The sequence below is a fragment of the Miscanthus floridulus genome, chromosome 8 (assembly GCF_019320115.1).
Source record: "Miscanthus floridulus cultivar M001 chromosome 8, ASM1932011v1, whole genome shotgun sequence".
Lineage (NCBI taxonomy): Eukaryota > Viridiplantae > Streptophyta > Magnoliopsida > Poales > Poaceae > Miscanthus > Miscanthus floridulus.
This window is the reverse complement of record NC_089587.1, coordinates 194862550-194874585: the sequence shown is the minus strand read 5'-3', so window position 1 is coordinate 194874585 and position 12036 is coordinate 194862550. Positions and strand designations below refer to the sequence as shown.

Sequence of the window (12036 nt, the reverse complement as noted above, 5' to 3'; positions counted from 1 at the left end):
CCTCGGCCGAGCGTGACGGCGGCACCGGCCGTCAGCCTTTGCCGAGGGCTCGGCGTTAGGCCCTCGGCAAAGAATTTGGAAATAAAAAAATAAAACTCTTTGCCGAGGGCCCGTTGTACAGGCCCTCGGCAAATATTTTGAACGGGATGGCGCCGGCGGAAATAAAAAGAAAACATCTTTGCCGAGGGCCTTGGATGTTGGCCCTCGGCAAAGAAATTAAATAAAAAAATAAAAAAATCTTTGCCGAGGGCTCTGGATCTAGGCCCTCGGCAAAGAGGGCACCCCATATAAAAAAGGGAACGGCCGGGCGGGCGGCCTTATCCCAAGCCGTGCCCGCCCGAGCCGCACTGCCGCTGGTCAGCCGCCGCCGCCGCCGCGCACGCCACCGCGCGCTCGGCCGCCGCGAGGACGCCGCCGCCGCGCGCTTGCCCGCCGCCGCCGCGCAGGCCGCCGCCGCGCACGCCACGGCGCGCTCGGCCACCGCGCGGACGCCGCCGCCGCGTAGGCCGCCGCGCGCTCGCCCGCCGACGCCGCGCAGGCCGCCGACGCCGCGCAGGCCGCCGACGCCGCTCCCCCGTCGCCCCCCGTTTCCTCCTCTCCTGTCAGTCTTGACCTGAAGGTTCGTTTCCGTTATCATTTCATTCAGTGGTAGACCATGATGTTTACGGTTAATCCACCACAATGTCAGTCTTTCGGAAATACTTACAGGATATAACGGTTGTGCATCAGTATGTATATCTATACAAGTACGTGTCTATGTTTGTATCATGTTTTGAAATTATAAAAAAAAAACTGCACCTTAATTAGTTGTAACAGTACAACTCTATATATATGCATGATTAATCTAGCTAACCGTTACAAGTAGGTGTTTGATTATTGGCATGATAATTAACGAAATGAAAGTACGCTGATGAACACATTGCACATGTGGCCAGTCTTGCATGCCAGGCAGCCCCGGAACCGTGCATGTGATGTGAGCCCTCTGCTCCGAGCTAGCTAGCAGGTCGCCCCCTTGCAATGATTCCACCGTTAGGGCTACTGACAGTTAGTCGTCGTGGACCCACCACTGACTAATCAGCATACATGCACAAAGCTACCAGTTTTCCTGATCTATCTGAGCTGGTGGTTAACTAACCATAGAATCGATGCTATACGAGCGAGATCCATCCATCCCATCATCGTCAAATATATATAATGCATTTGCATGCATGCCCACGCACGCACGTACGTGGTGTATGCTTGCCTTTTAGTCGTTGCATCATCATCTCCACAGCATGGCTTTGTCGGGCACCATCATTAAGCTACTAAGTACATACTGATTATTAATCAGCATCGATCTAGTAGAGCGTGTAAATTTAGGATTTACTGGTTCAGTACTTTTCTGCAGTTGCACTTGTTTTATTCACTGTCTAAGCGGGTCATGTTTTGAAGCAATTACTTGGGCATGCAATGCAGGTGGTTCTGGATAACGGCCTCGTCTGGACGACCTTGCCGTCACCTTCACTTCCCCGTCCCTCGGTCGAGTAGAAGGTAAAACCATGGGTTGTCGGCCATCGCGCCGTTTTTTGATGTGGATGGCCTTCGTGCCTCCCATTGTTGATGTGTCGGCCTTTGTGCCGTGAATGTGGGTGTTGGCCATCGAGCCGATTTTTTTTGCAGGTTTTGGAAACCTCCCCGTACAGGGGAGGTTCTGCCGAAATTTTTAACTTATACCCTTTTTTTTGCAGAGCAAAGGACGTCAAAGGAGCTTCAGAGTAGTCGATTGTCCTCGTCGGCGCTGCGACTCTCCACTGCCCCGACTCGCCACTGCCCCGCTACCCTGTCTCCACCGCCACCTTAGGTATAAACAACCTCTACTCCTGTATCTTTGTCGTAGACTGCGTAAACCAGTTAGGCGTCTCCCGTCCGAAAGAGATACGGTTGGAGGCATGCAGATCACTGTGTGTATCTGACCGTATCTGTTTCGGATTGTCCACGTTTTTTGGACAGCCCGCGTATGCGTAGATGAGGTCAGTTTCCATGCTCCGCTCCGATCCAGAGCCAGAATTTCGGCAGCACCTCCCCATTGTTCTCCGAATACACAAACTTCTTTGCAGGACGTGTATTGGGAGAACATCGGAGAGGTGCTGCCGAAATTCTGTCTCGGATAGGAGCGGAGCATGGAAACTGACCTCATCTACGCATACGCGGGTGGGATTAGGATCTATCCTCACCTATTAGACAGTAGGAACACCGGCTAGGTGCAGTTGATGGTTACGTTACTCGGTGATGTATTTGTCAAAGGATGGAGGACCGTCAGTGGATGTACACGGGGCGAAGAAGTCGAAACGATTACGACGTGGATTGGGTGAAGAGGACAGATGACTTCTTGAAACATGCATTTGGCGAGGGTGTAGCTAAAGGGCATTCTCTAGTTTGGTGTCCGTGCAGCCACTGTGACAACAGGAGAAGGGTGGACAAGCAGACCATGGGTAAACATCTTGTGTACCATGGTTATACGCCGGGCTACCACCGGTGGATCTACCATGGTGAAGCCGATCGTATCAGAGAGGAGGTGGTGAGACCACGTCTCGAGCCTTTTGATGATGATGCTGGGGTAGCAGACATGATAGATGACGCTCACCAAGCTCAGTTCGCTGAAGGACGTGACAAGGAGGAGATGGAGGCAAACGTAGAAGCCTTCTACAAAATGTTGGACTCGGCGTCTAAACCCCTTCACGAGCATACAAATATTTCTCAGCTGGATGCCATTGGGCGTGTGATGGGGCTGAAGGCCGAGTTAAACCTGAGTCGAGAAGGCTTCGATAAGATGTTGACTGTGTTTGGCACCATGCTACCGAAGAACCACATTCTGCCCCCCAACTTGTACGAGTCAGAAAAACTCCTTCGTGCGCTCAAGATGCCATATGATAAGATACATTGTTGTCCAAAAGGGTGTGTCCTATTTTGGAAAGAACACGAGCATGCAAAGTACTGTCCGAAGTGTGGATCCTCCAGATACCTAGAGGTAGTATCTGGTGATGGCCAAAAGGTGCAGCTTACGATCCCCGCGAGAGTCTTACGTCACCTTCCTTTCATAGCGAGGATCCAACGACTTTTCATGACCGAGGAAACTGCGAAACAGATGACATGGCACAAGAATGGCAAGCGGTACAATCCAGACAAGATGGTTCATCCATCCGATGCTGAAGCATGGCAGTACTTTAATGATCGACATCCTGAGAAAGCAGCTGAGGCTCGGAATGTACGTGTCGCCTTCGCAACAGATGGATTCAATCCTTATGGATTGATGTCTTCCCCATACACATGTTGGCCTGTGTTCACTATCCCTCTCAACCTCCCCCCTGGCATCGCCTTCCAACGACAGAACGTATTTTTGTCGTTGATAATTCCTGGACACCCAGGAAGTAATATGGGAGTGTTCATGGAGCCTGTGATTGACGAATTGATAAAAGCTTGGGGAGGGGTATGGACATACGACCGAGCTACAAGGTCAAGCTTCAAAATGTACGTTTGGTATCACTACTCTCTGCATGATTTCCTGGCGTATGGGTTATTCTGCGCCTGGTGTGTTCACGGGAAGTTCCCGTGCCCAGTATGCAAGAAAGCTGTGAGGTTTATTTGGTTGAAAAAGGGTGGCAAGTATTCGTCGTTCGACAAGCATCGTCAATTCCTCCCTTCTGAACATCCATTCAGACAAGACATCAAGAACTTTACAAAAGGTGTTGCAGTGACAGACCCTAAACCCCACATTAGGAGTGGTGCCGAGGTTCATGCTCAGATAGATGCTCTCGTGCCCAACGAAGGAGGTGGTTTTGTGGGTTATGGTGAGGAACATATGTGGACTCATAAGTCCGGCTTGACCAGGCTACCCTATTTCGATGACCTTCTTCTGCCACATAACATTGATGTAATGCACACCGAAAAGAATATCGCCGAGGCACTTTGGGCAACTCTCATGAATACAGAGAAATCTAAGGACAATGTTAAGGCTAGAGTGGACCTGGCGACGTTGTGCGATAGGAAAAAACAAGAGATGCAACCTCCTAGTGGTCGAAACAAGAAGTGGAAAAAGCCTAAGGTGGATTTCGTCTTGAAAATAGATGCCAGGAGGGAAGTACTTCAATGGATCAAGAACTTGATGTTCCCAGATGGCTATGCCGCTAATCTGAGCAGGGGAGTGAACTTAGGCACTTTGCGAGTCAACGGGATGAAGAGTCATGACTACCATATATGGATTGAGCGGCTTCTCCCTGCAATGGTCCGAGGCTACGTCCCTGAGCATGTCTGGAAAGTGTTGGCAGAGTTGAGCTATTTCTTTCGCCTGCTGTGTGCTAAGGAGATATCTCGGAACATCGCTATGGAATTGGAAAAGGTGGCACCTGTGTTGGTCTGTAAGCTGGAGAAGATCTTCCCACCCGGCTTTTTCTTGCCGATGCAGCATCTGATCGTGCACCTTCCCACTGAAGTACGTTTGGGGGGGCCTGTGCAGTTTCGTTGGTGCTTTCCAGTCGAGAGAGGACTAAAGACTGTTCGCAAGAAATGTACAAATAAAGCCAGAATTGAGGCTTCCGTTGCAGAGGCATACCTGCGGGAGGAGGTGGCAAACTTCACAACGCTGTACTACAAGCCGAACCTTCCTAGCAATCAAAATCCACTCCCTCGTTACAATGCTGATGAAAATGAATCGACCCTCGGCCTTTTCCAAGGACAACTCGGTAGCACAAGTGGATCGACCGTTATGATCTTGACAAATAAAGAGTGGCGCAGTATCATGTTATACGTGTTGAATAACCTTACTGAGGTGCAACCTTTCATCAAGTAAGTTCTCAATGATCTTGTTTCAATACGCCGTTACTATTCAACGTCCAACCCTATTGATTCTCGCTCCAACAGGGAATTTGTTCGTGAATCCTGGCATGAACCTAGGGATCCTACCCCGCAGGAACAAGACACCCTTCTATCGCGGGGCGCGGGAGCGGATAGGCCTGATTTCATTTCTTGGTTTAAACGAAAGGTAATGTCCAATTTAGCTTGTACATTCGATATTCGAATATAACGATCTATCATGTTTGAGCTTGCAGGCCCAGACCGATTCGTCCATGAGTGATGAGTTGAAACAAGTTGCGAACGGCTGCCAAGCTAGGGTGAAGTCATTTACCGGATATGACGTGAATGGTTATCGTTTCCACACAACAAGATACGAGCAAACCCGGCCCAATCGGAAAACCACAAATAGCGGAGTTTGTACGCCTGGCACTGATGGTCTCGACTACCATGGAAGAGTTGAGGAGATCTACCAACTAGAATTTGATGGTGACAAACCTCTTAAACCTGTCATGTTCAAATGCCATTGGTTCAATCCTCGCGAAACGAGACTGACCCCTCATCTTGGGCTAGTCGAGGTGCGAGAAGATTCCGTTTATCCGGGAAAAGACATCTACATTGTGGCTCAACAGGCCGTGCAGGTGTATTACACGAGATATGCCAACCAAGCCAAACAGGAGCTTCAGGGTTGGGCTATTGTGCACCAGGTTTCTCCACACGGCAAACTACCAACCCCTAACGATGACGATTACAACTTTAACACAAACACATATGATGGAGAGTTCTATCAGGAAGATGGGCTACCGGGGACGCTTCAGATAGTCCTACCCGAGGCCCTCGAAATGGAAGTAGACAACGAAACAGTTGATGACGAGGACGATGGAGATGTGGTGCAAAATGCCAAGGACATACAAATGCTTGAGCGATTACTTGTAGCAAGTGACAAGGACGATAACATAGAACCTTCGGATAGTGTTGCCTATTTGGATAATGTTGACAGTGATGACGAGACCTATAATCCCAATCATGAAGATTATTCGTAATACATGTAATACTATGTCTTGTTTATTTATTTTCATTTATATTTTGTTTATTTATTTTCAGTCTCTAATATGTGTACTAACAAGTCTTGTTCATTCTTCGTGCGTGCAGGTGATTGATCAAAGATGGCGAGTAGCCGGCCACGACGTGACACACCCTCGGCTTACGCGAGGAGGCCGCCGGAGGAGGGGGAGGCAGGCGAGGGACAGTTGCAGGAGGCAGCGGGAGGACGAGGGACAACGGCAAGAGGCCGCGGGAGGAGGGGGAGGCAGACGACAGGAGGCAGTGGTAGGAGGCAGCGGACTCAGCCCCCTGAGCCCGTGCCACCGACGGAGGAGGAGGAGGAGGTCGAGGAGGAGCAGGGTGCGGCGCCCGAGGACGAGGGAGGCGAGGCGTCGGGTGTCTACCAGCGAGGCCCGGCGACGCTCCCTTCGTTTCCGCTTCCTCAGAACCGTCTAGTGCTTCGCCCTGTGCCGCCCAAGTAAGTAAATATAAATGATATCACAACTACTTCATATGATATGTTTGAAATCGAAAGAGAAACTGATAAATTTTCTTCTTACTTGTGCAGGGCTTGGGAGGTGTTGTCAGGTACTCCTCTGCGCTCTCCCGCGACCGTCTTGGGTGTGTTGTGTCGGAAGTGGTTCCCCGGCATTGTGGAGTTGCCGTCGGAGGCCCGAGAGCCAGCCTACACGTGGGACAGGTACGCCCTGGGCGAGGACGACCAGTACCGCAACAAGCAGGAGCGGATACTTGCTGAGTTTTGGGTAAGTTCCTCTCGCACAACATTAATCAATCCTTCACATTGAATTCTATTTTTTTTCAAATAACGATTGGATATATCATCTTTTATGTAGAGGTTTTTCAGGGCCGAAGAAGGAACCGAGGGCCTCGCTGATCGTGTGGCGCATGCAGCCTGTAGGAAGTATGTCACCGACATGTTTCACGAGGCGCGCGTCCAGGCCCACATAGACTACTACGCGTCGGCTCGTAGAATGACAGTCACCAAGAGGGAGGCTCGACAGATGACGCTGACCCAGGAGCAGTACCTTGAGGTACATGAATAACATTGATATTGTTTTGTTTTTGAATTAAATATGTTCAATTTCATCTTCATATATGTCAAACACTCGTTGACATGTAGGTGATTCCCTGGTGGTGCCGAGCGCATGCCGACGCCTGGACAATGATCGTGGCTAGGTGGTTCACGCCGGCCTACATAGAGAAGCACGAGTCTCAGCGGGCACTGCGTATGCTCAGGCCAGCTGCCACTCACCATCAAGGCAGCAGGAGTCTCCCCGGATTCAAATCGGCATATGTAAGTGATTTTTCTTCTATTTAGTTTCACGCTTAACGTATGCCTGATTGCTCACCACCTGCCGCCTTTCTCGCAGGAGGCTGCGCACCCGGACGAGGATGTCTCGATGTTCACGGCGTGGGCTATGTCCCACCAGACCAGGGTGGCCGGCGACGTCACCTGGGACCCGGCTGCCCCTCGCGAGGCATACTCCGACCCTAACGTGTACACTAAAGTCCAGGAGTACACGTCGGCGGTACAGCAGCGGCACGGGCCAGAGTACGACGTCCGCACCGAGCCCATTGATGCCGAGGCCATCATGAGGCTCGGTGGCGGCAGGAAGCACGGCCGGACGTGGATTGCGAACGCCGCCATCGACCCCACCACTGTTCCCACTCTGAGCCAGCTCCGAGCACAGAGCACGAGTTCCAGCCAGCCCATACGCTCACGGCCTACTCCGACACTGCAGCGGGTCGATGCGCTCGAGGTAATTCTTGTTTTACTCGTCGTAAATTAATATTCTCACACTTGAGTTAGTTTTGCATTACTGAAATATTGGAGTGCAATATTGCAGGCCCAGAACAACGAGAAGACGGCGCAGATCACGGCCCTCACTGCTCGGCTGGAGGCTGAGCAGGCCGCTCGGGAGGCCCAGGAGGTCAGGATTGCAGAAATGATGCAAATCATGCAAGCTCTTGGGCAGAAGACGGGTGTGCCTGTGCAGATGTCAGCTCCTCCGCCTCAGGTGCCGCACGCGTTTGCAGCTACTCCTGTAAGCGTTAAAGTTCACTTCTCGCTTGTGTGACATAGAAACCCAGAGAACACTAGCTACTGATTTGCTTGTATGACATAGAAACCCAGACAACACTAGCTATAAAAAATTGATAGGTTTCTGTCTAAATACTAAAACTGTAGTCCTAGAATAATTACTGCAATCTCACATAAGCATATAATTGTTTGTGCAGCCTCAGTCGGCGGGTTCCAATAACCCCCCTCGTGCGTCACCTGATTCTGGAGGCTTCGTTACACCACCCTCGACGCAGAGGCCAGACGGTTGGGAAGGTTGGTGACACAGAGGCCAGACGGTTGGAGAGGTTGGCCAGCCTCAGTCGGATTTGAACTTGTGGACTTGACACTTGAGTTAGATTGTGGACTTATGGAATTGTTGAATTTGGACTTGTGATGATACATGCGATATCTGTGAGATATATGTGATATTTGTGAGATATATGTGATGATTGTGATATTTGTGGGATATTTCTGCTGTTGAATATATATATATATTTTTTTGTCTGCATGGAAAGCAAGAAACAGGTGGAATGTTGAAAATTTTCACTGGTCTTTGCCGAGGGCCTTGACCATAGCCCTCGGCAAAGAAAATCCCAGGAAAAATTAAAAACAGGTCTTTGCCGAGGGCCTTAACCATAGCCCTCGGCAAAGAAATTCCCAGGAAAAATTAAAAAGTAGGTCTTTGCCGAGGGTTTTGAACACAGCCCTCGGTAAAGAAATTCCGAGACAAAAATAAAAACGTAGATCTTTGCCGAGGGCCTTCGATATAGCTCTCGGCAAAGAAATTCCGAGAAAAAAAAGAAAATAGGTCTTTGCCGAGGGCCCTGCGGCATAGCTCTCGGCAAATAAATTCCAAAAAAAAGCTCTTTGCCGAGGGCCTCTATGTCAGCCCTCGGCAAAGACACCGTGGAAAATAACCGCGAACCTAACGACTACTTTACTTTGCCGAGGGTCGCCGTTAGCCCTCGGCAAATACTATGCCGAGTGTCCGAAAAAAGGCCCTCGGCAAAGAGTCCTTCGCCGACGTTTTTTTTCCCGAGGGTTCTTCACCGAGGGCTGCCCTCGGCAAATCCTTCGCCGACGGCTGAAGAGCCTTTGCCGAGGGCTTCAGGCCCTCGGCAAAGACCCTGCGTCCAGTAGTGTACGTTGCATCTTTATGAAAAAGTTTTGGCCGACAATTCGCTGTCATAGTTCCTCTAAAAAATCCGACAAAGTAAAATGGTTGGGTCAGGAAGGATTCAGATTTAAGATTCATTCGTAATTTGGAAATGGTCGACATGGCTGTGAGTGAGGGATTACAGGGATCATATTTACCCTTGTCTATGAGTCACAACAAAAGTCCTCTTGAACAAGAAAATACCGAGGGTGAGAATGAACTTGATCCTCCTCGTCCTGAGAACAATTGTAATATTTCCATTTAGCAAAACCAAGTTCCTTGGTCCATCAATCAATTCTACGAACATAATTAACAGAACTTGGAAGACCATACAATTGTCAGCCAATCCAAATGGTACGTGGAAGGAACGTGCGCCCCCATGGAAAAACGGTGGAGCATGCAGTTGGTGACTACAGACGACGTTCCAGCAAGACATTGCCGCGCACAGTAGCCCACAAACTTCACTTCGACTGCCACCGCCAGACATCAGATGGGACGCACGCTCTCGTCCACGCCGATAATGGAGCCATGCATGATCGAGCTACAGCTCGGAGATCGCCTGCTGCATGTACTTGCAGCACCGCTGGTAGCTGACGAAGCCCATGAACCAGAACTCGAAGCCGTCGATGGTGGCCACCTGAATGTACTTCTGCTCCGGCTTGTCGGCGTTCTCACTCGGCCGCACCCTCTTGATCCGCCTCAGGGGCACCACCACCTTGTACGGCACCCGCGCGACGACGGTGTCGCCGCCCGCCGGGGAGGTGACGGCGAGGGAGCGGTCGCTGCGGAAGGCGATCCTGCGGGTGGAGACGAAGAGCATCCCGGCTATGGGCCCGCCCGTGGTGTAGAGGTAGCACTGCAGGGCCTTCACCAGCCGCTCGCCTTTCTCGGCCGAGGAGGAGAAGGCGTGCCGGAACGCGCGCTCCACGCCGCCGGCCTGCAGGATCCGCGCGCCCAGGCTCAGCTTCCCCTTCACCGTCTCCGACAGCTTCGGACCCAGTGTCACTGCACCGAGAAGGGGACAATATATATCAGTTCAACTGCACGTATCTCTCCCATCATTCACTGCCACTGAGCTGGTGAAGCTACATGAATGTATAAATAAAAGCTGTTGACTGGTGCTCACCATGGTCCCTGAAGCTCTGAGCTCGTCTTCTCAGCTTGCTCACCCAGTGGATCACCTGACCCTTGCTGCCTGGAAAACATAACGTGTGAGCTTCTTATTAGCATCAATCAAGGGCAAAATGTTTAGCAGCGAAGCGACAACAAGCTTGAGGGCCGGTCAGCCGGGTGCAGGACTTACTGTGCTTGTAGCCGAAGGAAGTGTGGCTCGGGTGCGTCAACGAGACCGCGAGGCGATCGTCTCCGTCCTGGTTAGCCGCCGGCCGGTCCCTCGTCGTCGTCGTGTCCTCGATGGCGTACGCCGTGGAGGTGACGGGAACTCCGATCACATGGCTGCCGCTCGACTTCTTCATGGCTCTCGAGTCTCGATCGATCTCCTTCTCGCGCTACGTACCCAAGTGCCGTGCGGGAGACGGGAGAGAGAGGAGCGTGCGATTGTTGTGCAAGGTTAGGTGGCTCGGGACGGCAGAGCAGGGGAGCCGGTTTAATAAGCCGCGGCCGGCGGGCCGCAGGGGTGATGAAATCTTGGGCTGGAAGGGAGTGGATTCGCGCAGAGTCAGCAACTCCTCATTGGCGCAAGGAAAAGGAGCGGTCCATGCTCGCGGAAAGGGCCGGGCTTACGTGGGGCTGTGTCATCCGCCCGCCGCTCTAGTGAGCTTTCGATCGTGCGCGCGGCCGGCCGGAGTCATCAGTTAGTCAGGCAAGAGGCTTGGCGATCGAGCGGCCCGGCCAACCGTAGGATATTGCTTCTTTCCGCCGCGCGAGGGCGTGGAGGGCTTGCCCCATTTGTCCACGGCCGCTGCGTCGCGGAGACAGGTGGCTCGGCGCGGCGGATGGTTGGCCGCTTTCGAAGAAGCAGCCCATGTGCTCGCACAATCGTTCGTGCGCCGGGTTACGGGTTACGGGAAAAAGCGAGGCTGGGGACGTGGGGGGTGCCCTGCCATCATGCCCAGGGGAGAGGGAGGCCTGAGGATCTAATTCTAATATATGGATTTTCTTTGCGCGTGTTTAGCGTCCGGACCTATGCGTAGCCTATCCCGTTCGCCTCACAATGCCGCATACGCACCCCGCTCTTGTCGTTGCGCCCCGGCTCCCTCCCAGCGACACTGCTCCCCTCTCTCCGTGCGGGCGGGGCCTAGAACACGGGATGAGGACGAGCACGTCACCGTCTGCAAGACCCCAAGCCTGTCACGTGCCCCGACCGCTGCCCCCAGTGTGCCCCATCCGTGGGCACTCGGCTCGTCGCGTCCCATCCCCCAGCGTCCGGACAGTGCCCCCATGACTCTCTAAACACACATTTGAAACTTGAACACTTGCATCATGAAACACTTGAATGCAACACACGTCTGAAGCGATTGAAACATTTGGAACATACACTTGAAACATATGTGTGAAACATATGCAACATCCAGATAAAACGCTTGCAACATGAAAACACTTACTACAACATAAATTAAAACAACTGAAATCATTGGAACATACTCTTGCAACATGTGTGAAACATATACAACATAAAAATAAAAAAACACTTACAAACATACGTGTGAAAAACAGATAAAACATTTTCAACAAACACTTGTAACATGCCTCTGAAACACTTGCAACATATGCAACATCCCGATCTACTTTTGTAACATCCATATAAAATACTTGCAATATGCCTATGAAACATCTAAAAAACTTGAAACATAGACTTGCAACATACGTGTTTCACCCTTCTTTCGTACGACGCAGCATAGAGAGGGAGGGGCCAGCTCTGGCCAACTAGCGGCCAAGGATGGTGGCGCGGCCTAGCAGCAGCCAG

General features: G+C 51.5%; 2 protein-coding genes across 2 annotated transcripts; one reads left to right on the top strand and one right to left on the bottom strand.

Annotated features, from left to right (window-relative positions):
- Positions 1-2155: 2155 nt before the first annotated feature.
- On the top strand, positions 2156-5870 carry LOC136470442 (uncharacterized). Its single transcript, XM_066468291.1, has 3 exons — positions 2156-4821; positions 4897-5017; positions 5085-5870. The coding sequence occupies exons 1-3, from the start codon at positions 2285-2287 to the stop codon at positions 5868-5870; spliced, it is 3444 nt and encodes a 1147-aa protein (XP_066324388.1). The 5' UTR covers positions 2156-2284.
- A 3481-nt stretch (positions 5871-9351) lies between these two features.
- On the bottom strand, positions 9352-10667 carry LOC136474438 (putative GEM-like protein 8). The gene is made up of 3 exons (XM_066472017.1): positions 10414-10667; positions 10237-10305; positions 9352-10115 (listed from the first exon to the last, which is right to left on the bottom strand). Exons 1-3 carry the CDS (start codon positions 10583-10585, stop codon positions 9652-9654), a joined length of 705 nt encoding a protein of 234 aa, XP_066328114.1. The 5' UTR covers positions 10586-10667; the 3' UTR covers positions 9352-9651.
- Positions 10668-12036: the final 1369 nt, after the last annotated feature.

Bases quoted from the DNA above. Each gene is read 5' to 3' on its own strand.
- LOC136474438 (XM_066472017.1), bottom strand. From the start codon at position 10,585: ATGAAGAAGTCGAGCGGCAGCCATGTGATCGGAGTTCCCGTCACCTCC. The intron at 10,306-10,413 runs GTAAGTCCTGCA...TATGTTTTCCAG, and splicing joins TTCCTTCGGCTACAAGCACA to GCAGCAAGGGTCAGGTGATC. The intron at 10,116-10,236 runs GTGAGCACCAGT...TTCTCGGTGCAG, and splicing joins TCAGAGCTTCAGGGACCATG to TGACACTGGGTCCGAAGCTG.
- LOC136470442 (XM_066468291.1), top strand. From the start codon at position 2,285: ATGGAGGACCGTCAGTGGATGTACACGGGGCGAAGAAGTCGAAACGAT. The intron at 4,822-4,896 runs GTAAGTTCTCAA...TCGCTCCAACAG, and splicing joins GAGGTGCAACCTTTCATCAA to GGAATTTGTTCGTGAATCCT. The intron at 5,018-5,084 runs GTAATGTCCAAT...TTGAGCTTGCAG, and splicing joins TTTCTTGGTTTAAACGAAAG to GCCCAGACCGATTCGTCCAT.